General features: G+C 49.0%; 3 protein-coding genes across 3 annotated transcripts in view; 1 reads left to right on the top strand and 2 right to left on the bottom strand.

Moving 5' to 3' along the window:
* Positions 1 to 3923: 3923 nt before the first annotated feature.
* Positions 3924 to 9527, top strand: YBX1 (Y box binding protein 1; the record flags this gene model as incomplete). Its single annotated transcript, XM_010188341.1, is given in 9 exon segments — positions 3924 to 3957; positions 6160 to 6249; positions 6475 to 6567; positions 6569 to 6605; positions 6608 to 6777; positions 7146 to 7228; positions 7355 to 7556; positions 7558 to 7602; positions 9146 to 9527. Coding segments are annotated over 9 exon segments (817 nt in total), but the record flags the coding sequence as incomplete, so codon positions are not given.
* Positions 9528 to 11079: 1552 nt separating this feature from the next.
* LOC104543677 (claudin-16-like) lies at positions 11080 to 13099 on the bottom strand. The gene is made up of 5 exons (XM_010188340.1): positions 12986 to 13099; positions 12577 to 12679; positions 11999 to 12163; positions 11675 to 11866; positions 11080 to 11171 (listed from the first exon to the last, which is right to left on the bottom strand). Exons 1-5 carry the CDS (start codon positions 13097 to 13099, stop codon positions 11080 to 11082), a joined length of 666 nt encoding a protein of 221 aa, XP_010186642.1.
* A 4969-nt stretch (positions 13100 to 18068) lies between these two features.
* Positions 18069 to 18706, bottom strand: part of CLDN19 (claudin 19) — a gene marked incomplete at its 5' end in the record, with an annotated part of 2195 nt that continues 1557 nt past the window's right edge. The window contains one exon of the mRNA XM_010188339.1: positions 18069 to 18154. Coding sequence (XP_010186641.1) covers positions 18069 to 18154 — 86 coding nt within the window. The remainder of the gene's footprint in view (positions 18155 to 18706) is intronic.

Raw genomic sequence — 18706 nt, 5'->3', positions numbered from 1 at the left:
GGCGTTGGAGCGTGGAGCGGTGCTAGGGAACATGTGCGGTGGGGCAGGGGGTGGTCACTGCTGTCACCTGCGCGGTGACACTTGGGAGAAGGAGCTGGCGAGATCGCAGCGTGGTTTGGGTGGGAAGGGATCTCAAAGCCCCCACAGCCGAACGCTTGCCACGGGCAGGGACACCTCCCACCAGCCCAGGCTGCTCAAAGCCCCGTCCAGCCTGGCCTTGGGCACTGTCAGGGAGGGGGCACCCCTGACTTCCCTGGTCAACCTCGGCCAGGGCCTCACCACCCTCAAAGAATTTCTTCCTAATATCCAGTCTAAATCTCCTCTCTTCCAGTTTAAAGCTGTTACTCCTTGAACTCCATTACATGGAGTCCTGTCACTCCATGCCCTTGTAAAAAGTCCTTCCCCAGCTTTCCTATAGCCCCTTCACGTCCTGGAACGCTGCTGGAAGGTCTCCCTGGAGCCTTCTCTTCTTCAGGCTGAACAGCCCCAACTCTGAGCTTGTCTCCATAGCAGAGCAGTTCCAGCCTCCATCCCAGTGTCCCTCACCCATTAGGGTTTGTTGGGTTGGCTTTTTACTACTTGAACCTTGGCCTTGGTCTTAGTAAATCGATTTTCTTGGCAGTATTTCTTACGTTAGGATTTTTATTTGATAATGCTTTGGTTTTTCGGGATTTTGCCTTTTTTTTTTGCACTTAAGGGTGCACTAAAGTCTGCTGTCAGTGAGCACACACAAAGTATTTGTTTAAACACCTGCTTGAAGTTCTGTCACATCAATGGAAGCAAAAATTGCTTTGAGCACTTGGTAGTTAAAAGTGTCCTCTCTTGAGGAAGCCCTGACTGTACAGGGAAATGACAGAATTCACATTTCCTTTATATCACCAAACTGGAGCATATAAAGGCCTCTCAAGAAACAAGTGCCTAGAAGATTCTTTTTATGACAGGAGTTGATTTTAGAGAAAAATGTGAACACTTAGAGTTGTGTAAATGCTTACAGTTGGCATATTGGGGAGGCTGTCCAGCAGTAGAGGGGTCCTGGAATTGCTCTGCAAACCAGTTCTGGAAAAATGGGAAATTCTGGTACCTGTTGGTTCTGGAGGCCTCCCTGTGGGTTGCTGTGCAGAGGCCATGTTTTGGAGAACTGTTCCCCTGGTACTTCAAAGCCATGGTTTCGGAATTTTGCAGGAGACTTGGGCATCCCTCTTCAGGGAAGTAAATGTATATACTGGTGCTTTTATTTGGCCTTTTATTTAGGTTTGGTTTAAATATTGCTCTGTTTTTTAACTGTCTGTTACCTTTTGACCCGGTCTTCAAGTGTTTGCCAGACTCCTTAATTGGTTTTGTGTCTGCAGCTTCAAAAACTTGACTCTGAGTCTGCCCAGTTTGCGTTCTTTATGCAGGATTTAATGTTAAATGTTGAGTAGCTGTCGGTGCCGTAAGCTTTAGCATCTTTGGCTTTTGTAAATGTGTATAAAGTCTTAGGCCACAAACTGTACCTCCAGGGAAGGCTTTTTTCCCATTTCCCTCAGCAGTGGAAACGCTGAGTGATGTGAGTCAAGCGAGGAAGCGACAGCAGCGAGTTAAGACATCCGAATGGCTTCCCCGGTCATTAATTTGGCAGCTGTTTAATCCCTGAGGTTGCCATTTTTAATGAGAAACCCAGCATGATGTGGTGTTATCGGGAGATTAGAGCCGCAGGCTGGGGACCCAACTGGAGGACATTTCCTCAGCTCTGGAATCTCTCTGGCTGCAAGGGAAACTTTGTGGGAGCTGCTGCCCTTGCTTGTCTTTGCTTCAGCTGGGTCTGCTCAAAGCTGAAATTAGCTTTGGAACTAAAATTTCGCTTTGATATAGGTGTACGTTGGCTTCAGGTATTGTCTGTGTTCTTTTAATGTTAAAAGTGCATTTCTGTCCTGAGATATTGGCTTCAATTCTGAGTGTCTGTCGATTGTTTCTCACAGTTGTCAAAATAATAAATGGATGTGCAGGCCGTGGTCCTCTTACCATAACTGGAGCTGCGTGTTGGTATCTGGCATTGTGTGCATGCTCTGCTGGGCTTCATGGTGGCGTTTCCTTAATCTGTCTGCTCGTCTGATGCCTTTTTTTTTTTCCTAAACTTTAGGGATTAAAGGTGTTGAGAGGAGAATCATTTGTTGCAAAGAGAAGCTAAAGGGCTTGTTAGGCCTTCAGAACCGGGCTTTCTCTCGTGCCGTTTCAGGTTTTCTTGGAGAGAGCAATCACTGTTGCTGTTAGGCCATCCCAGCGGCAGTGCGCTTGCTGCTTCCAGATGTGCCTGCTGGAAAGCACTGTCAGAATTAACCAGTGTAGTTTTGGACTGACCGTGTGTGCACCTTGAATTGCGTCTGTGTAACTAAGCCATTTGTTGGTACAAAACTCCTGTGTCCTCTTAAATGGAAACTGAGTTTTCAAAAGGACTTCAAAAAAGTGTGGTTGTCCAAACTCAGACTTGAGCAGGAACATAGAGCATCCATTCTTGCAGCACAATCAGCACTTCCTACCACCATTTGCAGTTGAGAGTGAAGGAATGTGCTAAGCAGATTTTTTTAATTATTTTTTTTTCTTCACTGAAAACCTGTTCCTGGGATCTTCTGAAGCTTTTCAGCTTTTGGAGCATCTGGTAGGAGCTCTTTGTGTGTGAAGAAGGAAGTGTTTAGGCTCACACTTTGCACAGGCTTCTGAGAGCCGCACTGTGGGCCTTCAGAGATAAGCTGCCTCACAATTACCGGGCTGGCTCTGCGTTGTTTGCCTTTTGACTACCTTTTTCCAGACCTTTGAGTCTTGTGGGCATCAATTCCATGAGGAAACAAGGTGACTTATTTTTTACTGGTGCTGTCTGACAGAATAGCCATACCTTGGATTGAATTTTTTTAAAAGCTCTAATTGTCGTTGTCACATTTTAAAGGTGATGTTGAAGAATGCCTGGGGGTTTTTTTGTTGTTTGTTTGTTTGTTTTCTAAAAAAGTAATTCTTGATTCTGTCACTTGTACCTATAAGCTCTCCAGTTCTGAGCAAGTTTTTGCACCAGCTTGCTTTGCTATGTCTTTACCCAGCCATTCTAGGAAATAAAAGCCACTTTGCTGTTGATTCAAACTGTGAAACTGCCACTGCAGTGAGGGTCAGTTGGCACGATGGGCTTGTGGCTGTAATGATGGGCATGTGGCTGTAAGTGTTTTGAGTGGTGGGAACAGCCCATGCAATGCTCAGACCAGTGTGGAGGCTGCTTCAGCTGTGCCTCTTCATTGCAGAACAGACTTTACTGGCTTCACCTGGTACGATGTTGTGGTTGTCCAACCTCCCTCAGTGTGGTCGTTTTGGAAACTGCATCATGACCATGCTGAAGGATGCTTCTGGGTTGTGGCAGGTACAGATTAGAGCTGTTCTCTGTTTCTTGTGAGGGGAGAAACCCAAACTCTTTCCTCTCTGTTCTCACAGACACAGCCTGACTGGCCCTGTGGCCTTCAGTGGTCAGCTGGTGGTGTGAGACTGAGGGTTGTTCTGGAGAGATGACACAAGGCTTGGGCGGTGATGTCATGGCTCAGGTGGTGACATCATCGCTTGTTTCAGAGATGGCAATAGCTGCTCTCCCACACAGCACTGCCAAGAATGGCTGCCTGGTCACTGTTGGGTGCTGCTGCTTCAAGCACCTCACTGGGTGGGGTGTGAGGGATGGAGGGGTGTGCAGAAGGAGAAAGGATGCTTTCGCACGCAGTGTAGTGAACTTCAGCGTGTGCTCTAAACCTTGCATAGGCTACCTGGGGGTCTAGTTGAGAGCAGGTTGAAGAGTGAGGCTGATGCTGAAAGCAAATTGTCTTGACAGTTCCCTGTTTTGTTCCCACCCCAAACCATTGAACTTTTAATTTAGTGTGCATTTCATACATTAATTTCAATTTCCTGTTGTCTTGCAGGAATGACACCAAGGAAGACGTGTTTGTCCATCAGGTAAGACTTCCTTGAAACTAAAACAGGCTCCCTTTCTGAAACTTGCTGTGCATGACCTGTGTAAGTAGAATTGAAGCTGTGAAAGAGTCTCACGTTTTCTAACTGTTACTTGAACACAACCGTTTCTCAGTGTTAGGTTGCAAGTAAAGCTTGCGTGTAGTTGAGGGGTTTGCATATCTATGTGCATCCATCATGAGGATGTGAGCCACGCAGGGTCAAGCAGACTGGCACTGTACAGGGAGGAAAACTGCACTGTCTGACTCGGGGGTGGCTGTTTGAAGTTGTTAAGTTGCCTTGTGGGTTCATACAGGTGTTAGGGAGCACATGGAAATATTGTTAAATGAAAAGCGTGTAGCAGGGAGGGAAATTAATTGGGCTGGAATAGGGATGAAGTGCCAGTGAAGTTGGGTTCATTGAGGGTTTTTTTTTAGGCAAAACTTTAATGTCATATATGACTTCGAGCTTTTAGTGAAAGCCTGGAAACATTTTAATAGGGAAGCATGTAAACCTCTTGAAACCAGCCCAGAGTGAGGCTGTGCACCAAACCTGTGGCTTATTTCATGGAGCAGGTTGGCCTTGGTTTAGTTCTTTATGTCTGGCCTGTGTATCTCTGTGATAGGCTCTGTGCTTTTACCCTCTCTGTCTTTGGATCTCTTGTGCAGCAGCCCACAAAGAGTCCTTGGTGGAGCGTGGCTCACTTCAGCATTGAGGAGTCTGTGGATTGTTCTTTTGTTTGGAGTTAGGGACACGCTGCTGATGTTGTAAACAAAGGGAGGGAAAAGTAACCCCTGGAAGGTGTTATTGTTTAAGTTCGATGTGCCAGCTCTCAGCGTGGTGCTTGTACGATGTCTGAATTACCTGCTATTAGTGTGTGGAGGCATTTGTTTATAAAAGGTTATTCTGTAATGAGCAGTGGAGAACAGCCAAGTGACTGCACTGTGTTTCTGTGTGGTGAGGCAGGAATATGTACCCTGAAGGAAAGCTTTCTGACTTTATTACACGATTTGCAAACAGGGTAACCTGTAAGTGACCTTGACTTAACCTCGGATTTCAGGACTTGTCATGTAACTGCTGTCTGTTTCTAAAAGCACAGTTTGGCAGTGGTTTGTTTTAATGTAATAATTTTCACAATAAAACAGTTTTAGGGATCTAATCTGAAGGGAATCAGCTTCTTTTAGGAGTCCTGGCTGGGTGTGCTTTTTCCCATCCCTGTTGTCAAGCCTGGCTCTCATGAAGAGCTGTTAGACTCGGCTGCTGCTGTAATAAGGCTTCTGTCTCTCCCTAAAATCACTGCTTTAGAAGCTGAGACTTGTGGGTGTGCTTTTGCATAATTTTGTTCCATTTAGGGGAAAAAATCCAGTCAAACTCTGTTGCTGGTATTTTTTGTGAAGTTGTTACACTTGTATTACTGTTCAGTTAGTGTTTGATAAGCAGAATGTGGCTGAGAGCAGTGTATGTTGAGTATTAACTCATCTGTCAAAAACATAATCTGCTGCTGACCAGCACAGAAAATTCAGTGTTTTCTGGTAATGTCATTTAGCACGCAGGTACCGATACAAAGGCTTGTCTGGTGCTGATGCCTTGGAAGGACTAATCCTTGGTGTGTAATGCAGGGCTGGAGTAGATTTGTGATTGACTGTTAAATACTGTGGCTGAAGTGGTGGTACTGGAAGCCTCAGAGAAAGGAAATCTCTTCATTTCTGGCCATCAATGTGTTTATGTTGTTTAAGACAGCCTCAGTGGCGTGTGGGCTACTGCGTGCTGCAGTGGTGTGGGAGATGAAGGGCTGGAAATGCGAGCACATGACTGGAAAGGCTTATATATGGGTGTATGTAATTCAGAGGAATGTATAAATACTATGGGGGTGTTTGATGCTAAACTGGTTAGGAATACTACGGCCAGTGTGTAGTGGGGAGGTTGGTTGTTTTCAAGCTGCTTTTTCAGCTGGTAGGCAGCATGTTGACAGATGTCTGTAGTCAGCTGTGACACATTTCAGATGGACCGGAATTAGAGTAATACAGGTAAATTGTATGGCTTTCTGGATTTTTGATGGTGTTTTAATTGCTTTTTCAGGAGTACAGGTCTTCCTCCTAACATGTTAAATACTCAAATTCCTTAATCGTAAAAAAAAGTCTTCAGATATGTTAAATAGTATTTTCATGCTGTGCCTGTAAATGTAATTCTGCAATATTATGTTGTTAGACTGCCATAAAGAAGAATAACCCCAGGAAGTACCTCCGCAGCGTAGGAGATGGAGAGACCGTGGAGTTTGATGTGGTTGAGGGAGAAAAGGTAAACATGTCTCTGGGGTGTCAGAGCATGCACGGAAAATTTGGTCTGCAGGCTTTGGCGTGGTGCCTGTGGTTTGAGTCGATGCCTGATGGCATCCAGGGAGATGAATGGGTTTTCATTGCTTTACAATGTGGATGTAAATCGTTGCTCGGTACTAAATTATATTATGTTATAACTGATGTGATGCTGACTGTTCCTCTGCCTAACACTGTCCCTGCTCTTTAGGGTGCGGAGGCAGCGAATGTTACAGGTCCTGGTGGCGTTCCAGTGCAAGGCAGTAAATACGCAGCAGACCGTAACCATTACAGACGATATCCACGTCGTAGGGGTCCTCCACGCAACTACCAGCAAAACTACCAGAATAGTGAGAGTGGGGAAAAGAACGAAGGAGCAGAGAACATACCAGAAGGACAAGCCCAGCAACGCCGTCCCTACCGCAGGCGGCGGTACCCACCTTACTATATGCGTAGGCCCTACGGGCGTCGACCACAATATTCCAACCCTCCCGTGCAGGGAGAGATAGTGGAGGTAACGTTTCCTCGATTCCTTTGGAGCAGGGTGATGGACCACAGCTTTTTGCTGCTCTTTGTAGATACTCAGAATGGTTCTGGTAAGGTTTGGCTGTAAGGTGAAACATGAGAGCAGATGTTGATAAGCTGAAGGTCCTAATCTTACAGCTTTTGAAAAAGTGTTTGAATTTGTGATAACTTCCTATACTATTAACTGAAAGAAACACAGATTCTTACAGTGCATACTTGTGTGCCCTAGGACCACTGCCCACCTTGTCGTACGCCCCATACTGAACCCAGCAGCCCCCTCGCAGCCATGCTCACGGTGTGACCGGTTGTGGCGTTAACAGGCTGTTGCTGAGATGGTTCGTTTTTAATGTCTTCCAGGGTGCTGACAACCAGAGTGCAGGAGAACAAGGCAGACCAGTCAGGCAGAACATGTATCGAGGTTACAGACCACGGTTTCGCAGGTATGCTGCAGGGCAACTTCCTTCTTTTTTAACCCTGCCTTTTAGCGACAGAGACAGGACATGGCAGTGGTCAGATGCTGCATCGTTAAAGCCTAGCTTGACTTTCAGGGGTCCTCCTCGTCAAAGACAGCCTAGAGAGGACGGGAACGAAGAAGATAAAGAGAACCAAGGGGATGAGACCCAAAGTCAGCAGCCACCTCAACGTCGGTACCGTCGTAACTTCAACTACCGACGCAGACGCCCAGAGAACCCTAAACCACAAGATGGCAAAGAGACGAAGACAGCCGAACCACCAGCTGAGAACACGTCCGCTCCCGAGGCCGAGCAGGGCGGGGCTGAGTAAATACCGGCTTACCATCTCTACCATCATCCGGGTGCGTGGCCGCAGGCTTGCGAGGATACGATGTCATGACCGGCTTTTATTTTCTTTTGATGCTTTCCTTTAATTTTTACCTTAAAAGAGTTTGACTGTTCTTGCTTATGGCGAGTTGTAGCCAAGCTGTCTGCGCTTGTGAGCGTGTTAGGTAACGTGTGCAGAACCAAACTGTGCGGCTTTGCCATACAAATGCTGATTAATTGGGAGGACTCAGTTACAGGCTTTAATTTTCATGGATGGAATCACTGCCTGGACTGCTGTTAATCTTAAACCCTTGGCTGTGCTCAGTAGGTCAGGCTTATAGCAATCTCCAGAAACAGTAATTTAAGAAAGTAGCTGGAAGAAGCAGGCACTGGGATTTACTCAGCTCTGCAAGCATCTGAGCTTTTATTGCTCGACCTCAAAAGGGGAAGCAAAGCATTAAGACCTCCGGGCATTAATTTCTAGAGAGCTGAATTTGCAGGAGCATCTTGGTAGCAGCTTTTTGTCTCAAGAAAAGAATGCTGGAAAAAGTGGTAGAGGGGAGCCTTTTTGTGGAGCGCCCAGGGTGGCTGTGGTTGGAGTGCTGTGGTACTGGTGTGCCTCGCTGCTTGGGGGGTTGCCTAGAGGTCAGTGGTAAAATGTTGTTTTCATTGTGATACGGTGCTTGTTTGGTGCTGTCTCCTGATGGCCAGTTTGGCTGATTTGGGAATATTGTCATTGCTAGGACTCTTCCTGCTTTTGTTGCTTTTTTCTAGCACCTTCCTTGTCTATTCTCCCTCCCTGTATTTTCTCTTGCCAGCATTCATATCCTATTCCTGGTGTGTCTCACTCATGACTTGGTGCTTGGAGAGCAGGCAAATGGAAAGGCTTGTTTAGGCTCTGACAGGAGTGGTAACAAGTGGTCACATTAATGGGGTGATGGGGAATGGAGGAGTTGGGCATGGACAGGAGCTGGGTGTCAGCAGCAGCTGCGGATCGCTCCCAGCTATGAGCACTGGGGGGCTTGGGTGCTGCTGGATTTGTTGTATGGTTGGTTACTTGATACCTCTTCATGTATTTTCTGTCACTTCGTTTTCTCCTCGTGTTCATTTTAATGGTTAACACAAGCTGCATTAATTCTTAATATCGTGGGCTTCAGAGAAGCACCCAGGTGACATTTTGTTGCTGTGTTTATTGATAGTATTGGAGAATATAAATTGTGGTTGCTGTGCTCTAGGCAGTGGGTTACAGTTAAGCACAGGTAGGAATTGCTCTTCAGGCATCTTCTGAAGATCTTCAGGTGTCCTCATGCCTTCCTGGGCAGGGCTGGGGGGGGCTCAGGGTTTACAGCAGCTGTATGGGTCTGCAGAGCTGCTGTGTGAGCAGCTTCCCCCAGGGGCCTTTGCGAGGGAGAGGTATTGGAGGGGTTTCCTCTGTGTCTAAAGGTTGTGGCTTCTCTTTCTGGAGTCCTCTGACTGTGTGGAAGGTGGTGGTTTTGGTCACTGGGAGTGGGTGATGGAGTAGTGGACAAAACACCTGTGTAACACTCTGCCTGATCATCCTTTTTTTTTCTTTTTCAGTTTAGTCATCAAAGAAAAGACTTAAGAAATGAAGAAGAAAAGAAAATGAAATTCCAGCAATAAGAAATGAACAAAAGAATTGGAACTGAAGACCTTAAGTGCTTGCTTTTTGCTGTTGACCAGATTACTATAGAACTATCTGCATTATCTATGCAGCATGGGGTTTTTATTATTTTTACCTAAAGAAGTCTCCTTTTGGAAACGATAAACACGTTTTTTAAAAGCCTGTTTTTTCTCAATATACCGTTAAAGGTTTTTAAATTGTTTCATATCTGGTCAAGTTGAGATTTTTAAGAACCTCATTTTTAATTTGTATGAAATATACACCTGATTTTTTCAAGTCAAACTGCAAGCATCTGTTAATAAAGGTCTTAAAGAATTAGCTTGTGTGCTTGGTCATTTTAAACCCACTTTGGGATGAAAGGGTTTAAGTGTTCATAAGGGGTTGGGAAAAAAATGACCTTTGTATTTCTTCTGTGTCTCTGCTGGAGTACGGCTGTCACCACATTGAGGTGATGTGAGGGTGCTTAAAACAAACAAAAAACAACCAACCAACGAACCCAAACAAAACACCCAAACCAGAATGCCCCCAAAATTTGTCCTTGGAGGTGTGCAGCACACAGCTGCTCTTGGCTCACCACACAGGTGTGATGTCTTCACAGCTGTGTCACTGCAGGAGTTGGGGGGTTGTGGGGAGGAGAATTGAGGGAAAAACGGGGGAAATGGGGTTCCCTGCTGAGAGTGAAACCAGAGCCTCTGCCAGCAGCCTCCTGTGTGCTGGGGCTTGGTGTCACTGTCCTGCTTTGCTTTGCGTGAGTGGCTTTGCCTTGTGGCAGGCATTGAGCGCAGGCTGCTGCCCAGAAGCCTTGTCAGGTGGTGACAGGCTCCTGGTGTCCCTGTGGTGACAAACCACGCTGTCTGGTGACAAACCACGCCGGGTGAAGGAGCGCAGGAACCTCCTTGTGGTGGCTCATCGGCCTTGCCAGTAGAAGTGATGTCTCCAGATACAATGTCCCTGTCATCCCTGGAGATGAATGGCTTGGGGGTGGCCCCTTGCAGCCCCTCTGGTTTGGGGGTGCAGGTGTTCCACAACCTGCTCCAGGCTACAGAACCGCTGCTGTGAGTTTCTCCTGTGCCTTGCCCTTGTGAGGGCTCTGTGACATCTCTGCAGTGTCTGCTCAGGCCAGGGGCTCACCTTTGGGTGAGGAGGAAGGGAATAAGGACAAAACCTAAGCAGTCAGCAATTGCCAGGGTGGTTTGGGGTTCTGGTTTGTTTTCACAATGGTGTGCAGGTGAAGAAGGATGATAATTGACTTGGAAAACAGCAGTGCAGGCAGAGCACTTCCATGAGACTTCAGACTGCCCACCTCCTTGTGCCCGATGCACGTGACTACAGCATTCCTCCACTGCCCGCCCCATGGTAACACTTATAAATGTTCTGAGCTACCAGCGTCACCGTTTTTAAATCCAAACTTTGTGCTGCCAAATTTCTGGGCGCAGGGGTGGTTTCCAGTGGTGCTGGTGCGTAGGTGACCAGGGCCACCAGCCACATGGAGTCAGTGTTACTCTGTGTGGAAACGGCTTTCCCAAAACCCCTCCTCAGCAGGACTGAGCCGTGTTGAGGAGCTCCTTTGCCCTCAGTGTCCCAGCAGCTTCCCCAGGGGCCTTAGGGGGAGCATAATTTCTTAAACTAACCCTTTTCTGGGGTTTATTTTCATGAAACCTGGCTGGAAGTGGGGAAAAAACCCCTTTCTCTGTGGGTGACTTTGCAGCACCCTTGCCTTTTGCAGCTGTTGTTTCCACAGCTTGTGTGAACCCCGCAATCGGAGCCCAAAAGCAGTCGCAGAGATGTCCCAGTACAGGCAGTGGTGTTTTAATGGGGTCAGGCTGGGGGGTGTCCCATGGCAGGGCTGGGTGCGGGAGGGTGCTGCCCATCAGACGCGGGAGTCCATGGCGTACATCTTGCTGGTGGCCGTTCGGCCCCAGGGCTGGGGAATCCTCTGGGGTTGCCAGCGGCTGCTGGGGTCTGCCAGGAAAGAGTTGGGGCTGTGGCATGGCCATAGCAGAGGGGTGCAGGGGATGCCACGGCAGGAGAAATGAACCCGGACAGCGCTGTGGGACCATGCAGGCGGGCTGGAGATGTTGTCTGGTGGGGTATCACCTGTCCCATGTCCCTGATGGTGGGACAGATTTTCGCCACCACATCCCTGTGGCCACCGGCTCAGGCTTTGTCTGGTCACAAGGACACAGCTCCAGCACGGCCACTGTTTTGGGTAGATGTCAACACACCTTCACCAGGACCTCGAGGCGCTGGTGGATGGAGCACTTCTGCACCCCTTCCATGCCCTTAGGGGGCTTGTGGGGTCCTCACTCCATGCAGTCCTGTCACGACCCAGCCCTTAGGGTTTCCCTTGAATCTGCTGGACTCTGTGGGAAGTGCCTGCACCCTCTGAGCTGGTCCTTGACCCCACATACATTCCTGCAGGACACGGGGCCACTGGTGGTGGGATGAGGACAGGGCAGACGGACCTGTGCAGGTGTGGAGGCAGCAGGTCAGCAGGACGGATGCCACAGAGCAGCCCGTTGCGCCGGCCATCCCCAGCCAGCACGACCACCCGAAGTCGTAGTGGACGCCCAGGAAGATATTGCGTGACACCAGCGTGGCCCTCTCCACGTAGACATCCACCGCGTACCACACAGAGCCCACGAGGCCCAGGATGCCTAGGAGGAATGGGACTGGTTAAGAACGACCCACACAAGCCCCTCGTGCTCCCCAAGACCCCTCTGAGGGGTGCCCTGGTTCCCCTGTGGGACACGAGGTCCACCTGCCCCTGAGCTCTCCCAGTCACTCACTCCCAATGCCAAGGATGATGCCAGCCCCGTAGCACATCTTTAGCTTGACACGAGGATCTTCCTTGAGGAACTTGATGCAGTCAAGCCCGAGGAGCAACGTGCCCAAAGCCAGGCCAGCCAGGAGGTCTGCTGTGATCAGCAGGGTCCGCGTCACCACGATCTTCACTGGGCAGGGAGGGGAAAAATCAAACCAGAAAGGGGACTGAGGAATGGTCAGAGGAACTGGTGCCTCCACTCCAGTCCTTGGCCAATAGGAATGGCCTTCACCCCTGTGTGCAAAATCAGTGGGGCTGCAAATCCCCCCATGCAATGGATGGCAGGAGCTGCACCCCAGCTCTGTGTGCCGTTGTTGTGAGTAGGCCCAGCGTCATGGCCTCTCCTGCTTGGTAACCCCATGGCAGATCTGGCTGAACCGTGGGATGTCCAGGCCATGCTGATGGGGCAGGAGGCCAGGAGCAGCCCTGGGCTTGCATTGCCAACCAAGGAAGGTCAACCCTTTGCAGCAAGGGTCGACTTCTCGAAGAATGAAAACTGTTACCTGTGAACTTTAAAAATGTCTCCAGGCCATTGCAGCTTACCTGGATGGTCGGCCAAAATGGAGTCATACTGGTCACAGGTCCTGACCCCGTCCTGCATGTTGGTGACACACTCCCTCCAAAGCCCTCGGCACTTGTGACTCACCTGGAGGCAGGAGAAAGGAACTCCGGCAAAAAGCACTATCCCAGCCCGGCAGGGCAGAGCTTCAGGCTCTCACCACCACAGCCAGACACGTCCCATGTGTGTCTCCTCCTCCTGCTCCAGCATTTCTTTCTCTCAGTAATCCTCTCATCCTCCAACTCATGCAGAAAGCTGTCCCACTGTGTCCCCTTTCCAAGCCCATGGAGATGTGGTGCAACCCCATGGATGTCAAGGCCTCAGCTGCAACCCTCAGCTGCTGACCTGGACCACGGTGCCTCTGCTAACCCTGAAGATGGTCGCTCTGCTCACCTCCAGGCTGTCATCAGCGTTCACCATCCAGCAGTCGGTGCACGTGGCAAGGAGCAAGAAGAGGGTGGAGAGGAGAGCAAGACCAAACGCCGTCATCTGCAAGGCTGCGCTCATGGGGTCACCTGTGAGGACGCAGGGACCTCTGCCACCTCTGGCCCAGGTACCTGATCCACCAAGGACAAAGTAGTGTGGCCAGGGTATCCTCTGGCCCCCTGTGAGTGGTCTGAGGCCCATCTTACGGTCCTCAGTGCTGCCAGGGTGATCTAACACCCTCAGCTGGGGTTGGGCCACCAGGTTTGCCTGTAGACAGGGCCCTCAATGGTCCCCTTGCACTGGGGACATACTCACATTGGGTTGTTCTCTGGATGTCCTCTCTCCCAAACAGACCATCTGAAGTTGTCAACCGTTAGTATTGGCCCTCTGGGGATCAAAAGCTGCTGGGAATCATCGTCAACAACTACCATTGCCAAAACCTGTGATCTGAGCATGAGACTCCTGATATACTGAGGTTTTCTTGATGCCTCTATCCCCTCATCCATTTGATGTAATTGGAAGATCACCTGTCTTGTCTTGCTTTCTTTTTCCTCAAGAAAAGCAAGGAAGTGTTAAAACAACCAGGCTGGAGCACAACCAAGTGTCCCATGGAGATGTCCTGATCTCAAGCAGCAAGCCCAAAGAAAGCACCTCCCATATGGAGGTGGATGAGAGCTGCTGGGGTTTGCTGTGGGTGCCTGTGGGTGCAGCTGAGGGTTTCCAAAGATCAGAGGGGATGGGACCATCCTATCTCCACAGCCTGGCCACGAATTCTGCTTTGCTGTGCTTTGCAACCCAAGTTGTTAAATATTTTAGTGCCTGAAGTGGCAACTGCTGCAACCGCCTTTTGGGCAGAGGAGTTCCCATGAGGGGGCTGGTTGATGAAACCGGATGGGTCTCTGGGATGCATGGGTTAATTATCATAGGGTATGGGTTAATTACTCTTTGCCAGGGCAGGGTTTGTGACCTTCAGGTGCTGCCCACCCTGCCCTGGCACAGGCTTCCCCACAGAGCAAGAGGTGAGAAGGACGGGCACGGTCCCTGCACTCAACGTGCAGCATCTCCCACAATGTCCTCACCAGGGACATCACTGGGAGCAGAACCACTCACCCTGGCTTTTTGAGCACTTCCATCAGCTTTGCCCTGAGAGCTTTATTTATGCCATTAACAGGCGGCCTCTCAGACCTCAATTTACAATATTTTTTAATTTCCCAGGCTCCCTTCTGAGCTAACTCCCCATAACCTTGTTTTTTTCCACCAGACTCTGGCTGGTTTTGAGCCTTTGAAGAAAATCTGTTCAGCCACTTGAATTATATGAGCAGGAAGAAAAGAAAATAAAAGGAAGAAATCCTTAACCCTGGCAAGACCCAGCTCTGAATCTTGTCAGCAATTGAACCACAGAATTACTTAGTTGGAAAATAAAAAGGGGCTTGGGAGGGGAGGATTTACCTTCACCGCGGGCTCATCCTTGCTGAGGTGGGATGCTGGCAGAAGCTCTTCCTCACTGATGGCTTGGGGACGTGGGTCTCTGGTTGGGGACGTGGATCCTGAAGGCTCTGGAGTGCTGGTGGGGTTCAATCCTGACCCAGGCGATGGAGCTGTGGCAATGCTGCACCGCTGAGCCCGTGCTGGGTATTTAAGGGTTTTCCAAGGGACGTCAATGGGCGCCGTGCTCCACAGCGTGATGGGCATCCCTGTGGTTAAAGTGGTCATAGGTTGGACATGGAGCCTCCCCAAAAAAATATCACGTGGGGGAACCCGTGGGAACCCGCTGGGAGCACACCCCAGGTGGGGAACGCTGTGTCCTGGGCGAATATCCCGCATTTTTTAATTAGACCTTTTAATGACCGCCTGGGGGTGAGCGGCCTGGGAAACGCTGGGTTCCCAGGACCGGTGCGAGGGGATCAGGGGGGTGGGGGTGGCTGGAGAAAGGAGCTAAAACGCAAGGAGGAGAATAAAAACCCTTTGGCCAGGTGTATTTCAAATAACTCAGACTCTTTTTTTCCCCCATTAAGTGGAAAACAAGCAATAGCTGCTGCGGTAACAGCACATCCACTTTTCCACAGCTTATACTGAAGGCTTTCGGGTTATTTTTTGGGTTATACTTTTGGGATTTTGGGTTTATTATGATTTTTTTCTCCTCTGGATAATCCTCTGCAGTGTTGAGCAGTGGGGTTTTGGCAGCGCACCGGGGTCTTGGCAGGTCCTCGAGCGTCGGCCCCACAGATCCACCAGGAGCTCGACATGCGCGGTTGCTGCGTAATTATTCCAGGTTCTCCTGTTTTCCTGGGGTTTCAGAACACGGCAGCTCCAATGTGTGGGCACATAGTGGTGAATTAGTGCTGAAAATGCCCAGGTGGGTTTGCGCACCTTCATTTTCCATCATTTACAGGAATTTATGGTACTTGGACACCCCTGATACAGGTAAAATTCCGGTGTGGCTCCAAAACTGCAGCTGCGTGCCCTGGCGACAACAATAACATAGGTTTATTTTTATTTTCTGTTCCTCTAAAGTCAGCTTATTCTATATCAAACGAATCTGCCTTGTCAATTCTCAATTAAAACCTCTTGGGGGGTTGAAAAGATGCAGGCAGAGGGGCAGATATATCAGTAGTTGAATGATTAAGATGATTTCCCTGGTTAATGAAGGCGAAAATCAGATCTTGTGTCCCACTGGGTTTGTAAAACGCATTTGGTAAAAAAATGCCACTGACGAGAGACCCAAACCTTTGTATTTTAGCACACTTTGTGCTATGGCTGAAAGGGGGAAAAAAAAAGAGGTGAAGATGTTTTCTTTGATGGGACCATGGCATAGAGCAGAGAGGACTTTGTAGATGCTGTTGGGGCAGGCCAATGAATAAAGATGATTAAAGATGACTAAAAAGTGACTAAAATCGAATAAAACCCTCATGGAATAACAGCAGAGGCGTGAGAAAAGCCGCTCTGCGTGCGGATGGGCTATGGGCCCCTGGCCAAGGGCAGTGCTGCCACAGAAACATCTTCGTGCTAAATACAACAAAGAGCAGTGAAATGCATTTTTCAGATTATTCTGATGTTTTGTTTCTAAGAAAAAAAGGTGACTTTTTTTTTACTGCTCTGTTTTTCACGTGGAAGTCTGGTGCCGTGGCAATTTGGTGAGATTTGCTGTGATCTTGGCATCTGGGGGGGGTAATTTTCCCTTTTCCCTCCTTTCTGCCTGTTTAAAACATAAATATTATTTCACAAGGATTTGGATATAAGCAAGAAGTACGACCAGAAATCTAAATACTGTTCTTCATGTGGGTTTTATTAAATAAGTGTGTTAGGGCAGGGGAGGGAACAATGTTTTAGGGTGAGTGGAGGCAGACCCCATGCATTGCAGCAGGCCCTGCCTCCCGTGCCCATATTTTATTCCACTTTGCCCTGTGCCAAACATGCAAGGGAGTGTCTGGAGAACACTGGGGGCCTTTACATCCCCAGATCTGTTATCACTGCTCAGCTTTCCCACCCCAACCCTTTTCTGGGCTTCCAGGAATCCTGGGTGTGTGTCCCCAGGGAGCTCCAGGATGACCCCTGGAGATGTCACGGGAGCCACCAAGGACCCCAGATCCCTGTTTTTGGAAGCTTTTGGAGGTTTTTGGAGGGTTGTGTTTCAGGTATCACCAGCAGGTTGAGGATGCTGAGAGAGGACAAAAACCTGGATAGAAAGCATCACCCCCCCAAGGAAACCAGGCACAGCATCACGGGAGGGGGGTCCTGCCCCTCCGGGGGAAGGCAAAAATCAACTTCAATTAGCAAAGTCCCCAATTAGGCATCAGCCAGCTCTGAATTAATTGAAAATTAGAGAAAATAAGGGAGAGCCCAGCTCTGGGGGACCAGAAAAGGGGTGATGAGAGAAGGGTGCTGGTGGCATCCCAGCCTTGGTGGCCACAAGCACGAGACATGACCCTGCTGTGGGGACATCTTGGCTTTCAGTGGGTTTAGCCTTAAATTAAGCATTTTTTTAAGGCCACATCCCCTCCTTCAAGAGCAACGCATGGCAAAAGATTCAGGATATTTGGCATGCGCCTGCCTGGGGAAGGCAAAAAGCGTTTGGCGTGGGGAGCATCTCCTGCCTGGACCACGTTGGAGGAGCTTCGGGCAGCAAAGGAGGCCCTGGCACAGGATTGGCCCTGATGGGAAGGGACAGAACAAAGAGACGATTTTGACAAAGACGCCCATGATCGGAAATATTTTAATACCACTGAGTCACCATTTTTAGTACAAACAACTGGCAAAAAAAATGCATTTAAAAATCCCAACCGGTCCCGTTCCCACGGCCGTGCGTCCCATAGAAAAGTTAATGCAATTTTATATTAAAAGAATAAAAACATTCCTCTACACAAGTGCTCTTGATATAAAAAACACCTTTTTTTGATTTTTATTTTTTTTTAAAGCATGAGGTTTTTATCAATCCGCACTGCAGTAGCTTTTGGTGGGCATTTTTGGGGGGGAACCCCATAAGTCGGGTTCAGCCAACCAAGCACCTGATGGGTGAAGACAGACTATGAGCACGGCTCTCCCCTGATGGGCGAAGAAGATATTTTTACAGGGGGTCTGCAATTTAAAAGAGAAAGAGCGCTGTTAGTCCTGCGTGAGAGAGAGAGAAATCACCCCCCCCAGGCAAAAATAGCATTGCTTCCCCTCCAGCATGGACCAGGACCCAAAGCAGCACATGGGCATACAATGAAATAGAGGAAAATGAAATAAAATAGAGAAAAATGTAACAAAATAGAGGAAAACAAAACAAGGAACATAAAATACGGTAAAATAAATCAGAGAAAAAAGAAAATAAAACATATTAAAAACACCAGGACAAAAAGAAAATTAGAGTAAAATAACATCTAAAAAAAACAACTACATCAGCTAATTGGGATTAAACAAAAATAAAAATTATAAAGAATATATAATCAAGCTCCTTGGATCATTTCCAGTGTGTTTCTGTGCAGGTTAGCTGGCACAGCACATGCAATAGGAGCACAGGGATGGGGAAATGGAGGGTTTTGGGGATTTACGGAGGAGGTTGGTGCTGTTAGTAGCGGTCGAGGCGAGGTACAAGGAGGTGGAGGCCATCGGGACGCCGGCGTTTGTGGACTTCACCGCCCACTCCGGGGAACGCTGTCGGGGGAAGAGGGATTTGGACACAGTGGGGAGGCATCCAAATTCACGTGTCCATCCATCTGCTGCCCAAAATCTCTGCACTGGGCACCGGGAACCAAAACAAACCCCGCTCTGTGCCCCAAACCCCCTTTTTCTGCTTTAATTTGCCCAGCACCGTTTGTTCTCCTGCTTAACGAGGCCCCATGCCTGTGCCTGGCGAGGAAGGAGCCCGGGGCTGATTTTGGCCGGCAGAGCTCAGCTGGAGCACCGGCACCGCACTCGGATCGAGAATTAATAATAATTCCAAATAATGTTGCTTTTGGGGAGCGATGAGGCACACTTGCACCCCAAAAACCTCCCTCTGGAGCGCGGGGGCGCTAGAGCCCCGGGTTGGGCTGGGAGGGAGGAGGTGGGCAGCAGCTTCAGCCCGGGGAAACCCAGCGCTGGCGTTGCCCCCTGCTTGGTCCCAAAAACAGGGTGTGGAGTGGGGGGGGGCAGAACACAAAGCGCCTCTGTGCTGCGCACCCCCGCGGGACCCGCATTGCCCTGCGGTCCGGACACCCACGGTCC

The sequence above is a fragment of the Mesitornis unicolor genome, unplaced genomic scaffold (genome assembly GCF_000695765.1).
Source record: "Mesitornis unicolor isolate BGI_N332 unplaced genomic scaffold, ASM69576v1 scaffold22357, whole genome shotgun sequence".
Lineage (NCBI taxonomy): Eukaryota > Metazoa > Chordata > Aves > Mesitornithiformes > Mesitornithidae > Mesitornis > Mesitornis unicolor.
This window is presented reverse-complemented; position numbering and strand designations above follow the sequence as displayed.

What these genes read in the sequence shown, in the direction of transcription:
- LOC104543677 (XM_010188340.1), bottom strand. Translation starts at nt 13,099, where the DNA reads ATGAGCGCAGCCTTGCAGATGACGGCGTTTGGTCTTGCTCTCCTCTCC. An exon ending in ACGCTGATGACAGCCTGGAG is followed by an intron (nt 12,680 to 12,985) that starts GTGAGCAGAGCG and finishes TCCTGCCTCCAG; the next exon opens with GTGAGTCACAAGTGCCGAGG. An exon ending in CTGCCTCCACACCTGCACAG is followed by an intron (nt 11,172 to 11,674) that starts GTCCGTCTGCCC and finishes CTTTCCTGGCAG; the next exon opens with ACCCCAGCAGCCGCTGGCAA.